The sequence below is a fragment of the Asparagus officinalis genome, chromosome 3 (genome assembly GCF_001876935.1).
Source record: "Asparagus officinalis chromosome 3, Aspof.V1, whole genome shotgun sequence".
Classification (NCBI taxonomy): Eukaryota; Viridiplantae; Streptophyta; class Magnoliopsida; order Asparagales; family Asparagaceae; genus Asparagus; species Asparagus officinalis.
In genome coordinates this window covers 16926265-16935881 of record NC_033796.1, presented here as the reverse complement: position 1 = coordinate 16935881, position 9617 = coordinate 16926265, and the positions used below count along the sequence as shown (strand labels likewise).

Below are 9617 nucleotides of genomic sequence, written 5' to 3'. Positions count from 1 at the left end.
TTCACCCCCTGCTCACTAGGTGGCGGATAATTGTAGTGATACTCATTTCCGCTCCGTGTCGCAAAAGCTTCTTGTTCTTCTTCAGAGAGCGGGAAAGTGGGGATTCTTTCGTCATCTTCCCCTGGGATAGCAGAGACTCCATAACAAGACTTCCCTTTTCCTTTAGACTTCCTCCCGGATGACGAACCGGCCCATTGTTCATCTCCAATCAGATCTGGATGAACCCAAAGGATTTCGCCATTTGGGGTTGTGTGCGGCACAAGTCCCTTTTGGCGCTGTCCGTGCGGGTCGTCATTCACCGTCTTCATCCCGACTTTGGTGACGCGTTTTGGCTCGAACCAAGTTGTAGGCACCGACCCAAAACTGATTGACACTGCGTTGGCCCCCACATTCTTGGCTGGTTTCGGGGTTATGACTCCTACGTCGATTAACGCCTGGATCTTATCCTTGAGGTGGTAGCATGATCTCGTAGGGTGGTGGACCGCTCTGTGGTACGCGCAGTACTTTGGATCCGTCACCTTGCTGGCCCCCTCTTGATCCACGATCGCTGGCAACTGGATTTTGTTGTTCTCCAACAAGTATTTGAAGATGCCGGGAACTCCATCATCCTTGAAGGAGTAGACTTTGGGAAACCTCGGCTCCGAAGACTTTTGTTTCTGAGGCCGTTGTTGCCAATGCGGCTGGGATTGTTGTGGCGCTCGTTGCTGCTGTTGTTGCTGAGGTTGCAATTGAAAAGTTTGGTTAGCATCAACGGCATTAGCATGAGCTTTACCTTTTCCTTTTTGGTTGAAGTTCTGTTTCGGAGGATTCGTTGCCGGTTGGCCTCTCTCCACCTTCTTTCTCCTGAGGAATCGCTCAGCTTGCTCTCCTCGGACTTTCAGATCCTTCCATGTCTTGGATGGTGCATATATATATATATATCATCTATCCTGAATTAAGTGGAAATTGATATTTAGAAATCCGCAATACAAGAATGGGTACGTCGAGCGAAATAATCCAAACAAGGAAAATATATATATATATAACATCTATCCTGAATTAAGTGGAAATTGATATTTAGAAATCCGCAATACAAGAATGGGTACGTCGAGCGAAATAATCCAAACAAGGAAACCCTCATGTATATACCTCATATCTCAAGTTGTGAATCGCTAAATACCAACTCCAAATCCTATGCATAAAACAATAAATAAAAGAAATACAACTCCAAACCTCGACCAATACGTCATGTCAAATCACGCTACCAAACTTCATCCAAAACAAATCATGTCATAATATCTCATGCAACCCTCGGGTAGATGGCGCAACAAAAAAAAATATTCATCTAGATACGTCGTGAAAAATAAAATGCAGCCTCATATTCTATTCTCGAGATAGACATCATGGGAACAAAACACAATCTCAAATACTCTGCGGAGAATAGACATATTGGCCTAAACCCAGAAATCCAACTATGTCTCGGACACCTTGCAGAGAATAGGCATACTAGCCTAACCCCGAAACAATGATGCAGCATAGAGTGTCGTTCAACCACGGTCTCATTGTGGGGTATAAACTGACGTACTATGAGTATAGTCTAGCCACGGTTTTATTGTGGGAATACCGACTAACCCCACTCACGCATCCACAACTATCGTAAAGTGAAACAAACTCAAAATGATAGATTACACACCTCTAATAGCTCGTGCGTGCTCAACACAATTACGTGTACAATCTCATGATCACATGCATGGATCTACATGCTACTCATACTCTGTGGTTACCGTCGAACAATTGTGGGAAACACACCAAATACAAACAGCAACATATCGGTCGACTGAAGTACACCATCATTTGACCGATTGGCGTCGTGCACAAACGTGCACAACCAACCAGCTCTTGACCGGTCAACCGATGCATCTCGTCGGTCGACTAGTTAGAACAAAATTTTGGGGTTAATCTAAAGTGTAGGTTTTGTTATCAATTCATCACAACATGATTTTATATAAAAACAAATAGTTTTAAACTTGTTTAATGTGATTAGGGCTCACTTAACTACATGAAAACATGATTATTACATTTGAGGGGATTCTAACGATCCTAGCATGTTCATATCTGTGAAATCATCTTGAAAACCATAAAACTCATCAAAAAATCTGTTAAATTTTATTTCAGAACTTGAATCCAAAACAAAGAATTTGTTTTATAACTTTTTAAAACTAAAAGATCGAATCTTTGTATCTTGTAATTTAAAGGAGCAAACTTTATACTTAAACTAGGTTTTAAAATCCGACAAATCCAAGTAAAACCAAATAAAAACTAATTAAAAATGAGGGATGAGTTTGGAGGATATGAAACTTGCCTCAACTCAAAAGAATCGCAAGAAAATAGGTTCTCCTTCATCAAACACCGATGATCTCACCCTCTTCTCGGTATTTGCTTCACAAAGCTCTCAAATTTTACCAAAACAAATCTAGGGTTTTGAAGGGTAGAGGGAGGCTGCTAGGGTTTAGAAAATATGATGAAGAAAAGAATTTTCAGGTATGTGTACTTATATATATACCAACAAACCCAAACCAAAACACTAAAACCAGAAATCAACACAGACTGGGAAACCTCCCGTCGGTCGACTAATGGCTTGCCATCGGTCGACTGATGAGCTCCCATCGGTCGACTGATGAGCTCCCATTGGTCGACTAATTGGCAAGCATCAGTTGACCGACCCGAGACATTTTCCAGCCTATAGGTTTTGCATGTGTGTGCATGTTTTCACTTGTTTTGTGCATGTTTCACACTAATGTTTTGATGAAAGTAAATGTTTTGATGTTAACCATAAAAAGCTGGAAAAAAAATAAAAAAAGCCATCATTTAACTTTGCTTATCAGAAGTACTTATATAAGTTTTCAACTGCAATTAAGAGGCCCTGATCATCTTTTTAGCTTGATAAAGATACATGTATATACAAGGATTTTGAATGATAATATACCTCAGCACATAAAGAACTATGTAGAGAATTTTTAGTTTTGAAGACTGTATTTTGTAACCAGTCTTGAGATAGACATTGATGTATTATAACTTCCATATATTGGTAATGAATAAAAATTTTCATTGACCAAAAAAAAAAGTCCTTATATAAGTTCAGTGTTTGACTTTCAACTGGGGCCCATGTTGAACAATAAAGAAGTTGTGATTTTTTATATTGATCTTTAATAGATGTTCCATTTTATCCCAAACTGAGTATCAACTAATAATATTTTACCCTTATTTTGCTGTCCAGCCCGTGGTTATATGCATGAAGAAAAGCTACTATATTGTCCTATAAGATGTTTCAAAGTTAGATAAGAGTTAGGTCCTAATAGAACAGGATCATGTGACCTAACTGATCAATTATTTCAAGGAAAACACATGGGCACATTGATCTTTCCTTCAATATAAGCCAATTTTCCACGTAAAAATTTAGTTAGTTTGAAATTAAAGATTGAATTATGCATGGACTCAAGATAAAGTTGAACCTGATAGTTAAATTTGAATTATTAACAAAGAAAAATGACTTAAGGACCCAAAATATGAGACCAAGTGAGGGGACATGTGAGGTGTCCCCTCCCTATTGCATAATGAGTTGGCTATGCCAACTCATTATGCAATAGGGAGGGGACACCTCACATGTCCCCTCCATTGGTCCCATATTTTAGGTCCCCGTAGCAACACTCATTAACAAATATAATATTATTAAGTACAAACACGATTGGTCAGATTAATGTTAGCTCCCTTGTTGATGTCATTGATGACATTAAACAAGTCTTCTGTTTTAGAGAAGACCTTTTACTTGGACAGTGTTCTTTTTAAATTAATTCTTTAGCAATATAAGTTGTTCTTCCTCTTTGAAGAATTTGTGGTTTTAAGAACTACATTATTATTTTTGTTTCCTAAAATAGGAGCATGGTCCTTTATAGATAGGGTTTGGTTCATTTAGCGCTGTAATCTAACTTACATATGCCTTATATATGTCGGTCGCTACATGTGAGATTTAACAAAGTAGAATGCTTTTAAATTGTAGTAAATTATACATTAACCTAAACGTGAAGTAAGTCCAGCATGTGCTAGCTCCTGACGCAAAGCTAGCTGGAGTTCTACAATTATACCTATCATCTCAATTGCTGCCTTTGAGAATTTTTTTAGGTTTAGTTATGTAGTTTGATGAATGAATACAACTCCTCTCGATCCTCTTGTATAGGTAACCATGATTTCTATCGGAACATTCTTTGTGCATCATTATATGCATACCAAACTAGGATTATCGCTAGAAAAATTGTTGTATTAGAATTTATATATAGGATCAAACTTGCCTTACCTAAGTTTCTGACTAAATTGTAATAAAGGATGACTTATTGTTACGGATGACTTATATTTACAGATAGAAATAAACAATTAGCAAAGAGATGAGTCAAGGTTCATTCTATTATGTATTCAGGGGGATAAAGGAAACGTTTATTGTCTTATATAATTGGAAGTAAATTAGGCAGTGGGTTAGGTACTGCATTTTCCCAAGTCCAACCATTATTCAGAGGGTGGGGGGTGTGGGGGGGGGTGGTGGAAGGAGAGAGAGCATGTTGTTGAAAATTTGGTTTAGTCCACCAATAAGATATTTTGCTTGTAGGACTTTACAGTTTCTCAATCAGTGTTCTGTTATGCAGTTGACTTCTCAATTTAAAATGTTATTTGGTAGAACAATATTGTAAAATATTGTTTTGCACATTTTCAAATATTTCATCGTTTACTCTGTCCTCGGACAACTAAACTCCTTATTAACTGTTAGGGCTTGTTTGGATTGAGGGGAATGAGGGTGAAGGGAAGTTAGGGGAACCATTCACCTCTATTCATCTTGTTTGGGAACACTTAGGAGGTAAAGTTAATTCACCCTAGTTCCCCTTGGTTCACCCCCTAATAGTATAAAATTTGTTACCCCCCCAAATTGGGGTGTAACCAAGGGGAAGGGAACTCCCTCCCCTTCCCTTCCCTTCCCTTCTCTCAGTTTCCCTTAACTTCCCTTCACCCCTTACAAATCCAAACAGGCCCTTAGTTTTCCCTTACTGGTATCTTTATTTTTTTAATTTTTTTGGATACTATTCATCTTACTGACATACAACTACTAATAATCCTCACCCAGAATGTGAAAAGTTTATATAAATTCAGCAAAATTTGACCTTCTAAGAGAAAGTTTTAAAGATCCAAAATATGTATAGTCAGTTGAAACAAAGGAGAGAATGCAATTAATTCTCTTAAGACTTTCTAGCCTGCTTTTAATTAATTATAGTACTGATTAATGACATTTATCGACCAAAAAATTAATGAATTTTAGAATTTTAGCAACCACATGCATGACTTTTCGATAGGACATCTAATAAATACAAATTTGAATTCATTTTAGTGCAATTAGAAATGTATCGCAAGCAATTAAGAAACAGTCAGGATCACAGAACTGAGAGTGTATTACACAAACATGCAAGTTTTTATTCATGACTTCCAATCCAAACCCCTTAAGAGTAAAAAAATAAATGGGTCAATTGGCTTAAAAATATAAGACTCGATATCATTTGTAATCACTATGGATATATAAGCTAATTGTATTAACAAGATGATGCATTTGCAATGCATGAGAAATTCTGAAAGCCTGTCAGAAGAAAGAATATAATTCCTAAATTAATTATAGATCTCACTCAAATTTGTGATTGGAAACCAGGACATGAAATTTTGCAGCTTAAGGCAATGCTATATAACTGGATTTTCTGGTTAATTAAGATCCACTTCTCCAAACTCTTTTTATTATATCTTCGGATTTCTACCTGTTCATGTAAATATCAATTGTTCAATTTTCTTAGTAAAATCGATATGGCTATAGTTTATTTATAATCATATGCTCATGGAAGATGTAATCATATAGCATCTTTCATTAACATTGAGTCCAGGCTGCTCAGATTCTTCATGCGCCATGAGTCCACCAAATTCACATATATAGAGGAAGAACAAATTAATTAAAGAATTCAAGGTGCCATGAAAACAAATGAAATGAGAGAGAAAAATGTGAAGACTGCAAATATATATGTGTGAAGGTGTTTGAAAGTTTCTAGTGAGGTGGGTCTTCTAGTTCAATACTGTTTATGTTGCATGATGAGGTACTGGACGTAACTATAATATCATGTGATCAACAATGCCAATGTATGCATTTGATAAAACAAGTTGCAAGCAGATCCCTACACAGAAATATTTTAAAAAAAATGTGCCCATGCATATATCTACTATATATATATATCCATCTTTAATAATATAAAAGCATGCCAAACTGTTTTAGTCACCTCTAAGGTTTTCGTAATTAAAGAGATTAACCAATATTCTCCAATCACATATGACACATAGAACTTGACCTAGTTTTGTTAAGTATAAAAATTTAACCTAAATAATTAACTAAAGATACTCATATGAATGAACTTGAGCTTAATTTAATCTAGCAAGATTCCAAGTTGTTATGAGTAATGTCTTGTTACAAAGTATATCAAGCAATGCGAAAATATTCATCTCCTAGGTATTCAGACTACATATAGAGGGCATCTAGCAGAAAAATGACTCGGAATTAAAGTATAATGAAAGAAATAGACTCTGAAATTTTTAATTGCCAAAGGCAAATTTTAAACTGAGATAAGAAAGAATAGTTCATCATTAATTCTTTTGCAATAATTGCCAACAATCTCATAGATAAGAAAGGGCATATATATCAAAAAAAATAAATATATAAATAAATAAAGATAAAAAAATCAATAAAATAGAACAAAATGTAAAAAGGTTAACCTTTGTAAGGGAACAAATAAGGTTACCCAGGATTGTACTCTATCCTGTGTGGGACTAAAAGAGCTAACTAGGATTTTGAAATTTACCAACATAATGTTGTGTACATTAATACGTGTATTTTTCAAGCTCTTGTAACAATTGCTATCAAAATAGCTTCAGTACCAACTATTCTTGTTCTAGAACAAGAACAACGCAAAATTCAGAGAGAGAGAAAAGATAAGAGTAGGGGTGAGCACGGTTCGGTTCAAACCGAAAAAACCGACCGAACCGACCCGAACCGACCCGAAAAAAGCGGTTTTATGAGTAAGGCGGTTCGGGTCGGGTTGACAATTTTTCAAACCGACCCGACCCGAACCAACCGAATATATTCCCTTGCCTCAAACCCTACCCGTTTACCTGTTTACCCAAAGACAAAGCAAGTCCGTTACTAAAAAATTACAACGTCAGAGTCTAGTATTTAATCCAAAAGGACAAGTTACTTCACTTAAAAATAGTATACATACATGAGCAAGAATAATAAATTGAAGTGAAGTTAAAAAATAAATACATGCTGGCATAGGGTAATAAGAATATATAAAAGATAAATTGAAGTGAAGTTATACTTGATGAAGTTAGAACCGAACAAACCGAACCGAACCGCACCGAACCGATTTGCAATGGTTCGGTTCGGTTTTGAATTGTAGGTGGTTCGGTTCGGTTGTTCAAATTTTGGTAAAAACCGACCCGAACCGAACCGTGCTCACCCCTAGATAAGAGAACCTTTTCCCTTATTTTGGTCAGAGGCAAGCCTAACATGCACTATTGGTCATGAGCAAAGACTCTTCAGGAACCATAGCACTTAAAAACCCTAGTATCCTAGACTAGCTTGTAGGCATCCCCTTGGGATCCCTATGAAGAAATCATGAATACTTGCGGTCCCCCCTACTACTTGTTTCAGATGGATACATAAATAGAATGGTGTTGGTAAAATTGTCAAAGACTCCTAATTTTATTCAGTGCTTCCCAACCGGACCCCTTGAGATAAAAACTTTCTAAAAAATACTATTCCCTAATGAGATGGTAACAAAAGCTGCCTATTTTTGTATAAAATTACATCGGGGATGCCCATTGTTTGAGAAACTGAAATATGACAAGAACAAACAGTCCGCAATGCTAACGGGGGAGAAAAAAAAATCAAATAGTATCCAATGCTGAAATCAACAACTTTAACACACAAATACAATAATTAACAAACGCCCCCTCAATAATTGAGTTTAAAGTATTAGGGTTTTTGCCATGGAACACCACCAATACTACAAATCTGCATCTCTCAATCACACCCCATATAAACAACAACAAGAACAATAAAATCAATCCTCACTGTGTACCAAGACGCACTGATTCCTCGAACAAACACGATTGCATCGATGAATAGCTCGGATTAATCATCGGCTGGTAATTGATCAAAGGACTTACCTCATTCCAATTTGCATTAGTGTTAGTATTGTCCGATGAGCTGGTCACATTGCTCTCATCCATAACATTCCCCATTCCATAAAAGCAATCGAGCCCTTCAAGCTTCACACTGTTACAGAACATGTCATCGAGTTCAGTCGAATTGTACCCACTAGAACCAGCCAAATCCTCATTCATAACCGAATTAGGCGCCACCAAGGCTGCCGATGCATCATAAACCTGTTGTTCTGCTGGAACAGCATAGGGTATCTGTGTTTCAGTCGAAAACCTCCCTCCAAGTTTCATCAGCAGCCTTCTGATGGACGAGTGCTCATCGCTGACTCGATGCTCAGACTGGCTAATTGGGTACATGGGCATGGACGGGTCGGGCCAGTATCCATTCGGCTGAAGATTTGATCCGTTAACCTCTTTCCTAGCTTCTTGTTTCAGAGCTCCAGCTCGACGATTTGGATTTGGATCTTTGTTGCGTTGCTTGTTTCCTAATAGTTTCTTCTTCAGCCTTGTGTTCCAGTAGTTCTTGATGTCATTGTCAGTTCGCCCTGGAAGCTGTGCTGCTATTATAGACCACCTGCTCACGTACGATATTAGTTACATTAAATCTTAATTAATCAAAATTAGTTTTAAGTTTTTTTTGTTAAGAAATCACCTGCTCCCAATGCTGATATACAAACTGCAGATGATATTATCTTCTTCTTCAGAGAAGCCGCCATGCTTTATATTGGGACGAAGATAATTCAGCCATCGCAGGCGACAGCTCTTGCCGCATCGCTTAAGGCCTAATTAATTAACATAATTAAATTATAACATGAATTTAAAAGAAAATTAACCGATGAAGTTTTGAAGGATTTGATTGATCACATACCAATCTTTTGAGGGAGAGCGATCCAGTTACCGCCGGTGCCATGTTGCTCGATGTAGGACTTGAGCTTGGCGTCTTCTTCAGGCGACCATGGCCCTTTCTTGACACTGGCTTTATCACAGCAAGGAGCTCTTCCCATGGCTCTCACTGTAATAATTTGTTCTTTGCTCTGTTTCTTGCCGGGGCTTGGGAGCTAGCTTAATAGAGAGTCTGGGATGTTTAATGAAATAAACTAAGGGAAAGGGGAAATTTATTAAATAAGTTTAAGGGAGCTGAAGACTAGGGTTCTTTCTCTTTGTCCTGCATGGAATAGAATAATTTGATTTTAAAATTTGGTGCATCCATCAGCAAATGGGCCTACGTCGTACGTTGGCTTGTTATTTTTTTGGTGTATTTGTGATTATTTGAAATAATTATTTGTGAATGCAGAAAGAAATGATAATTAGTGACTAGATTATCAGAAAAAGGTGTAAAATTTGTC

At 37.2% G+C, this 9617-nt stretch overlaps 1 protein-coding gene across 1 annotated transcript; it reads right to left on the bottom strand.

The window, feature by feature from the left end:
* On the bottom strand, positions 7984–9330 carry LOC109832107 (transcription factor RAX1-like). Its single transcript, XM_020399546.1, has 3 exons — positions 9140–9330; positions 8924–9053; positions 7984–8845 (listed from the first exon to the last, which is right to left on the bottom strand). Exons 1-3 carry the CDS (start codon positions 9273–9275, stop codon positions 8179–8181), a joined length of 933 nt encoding a protein of 310 aa, XP_020255135.1. The 5' UTR covers positions 9276–9330; the 3' UTR covers positions 7984–8178.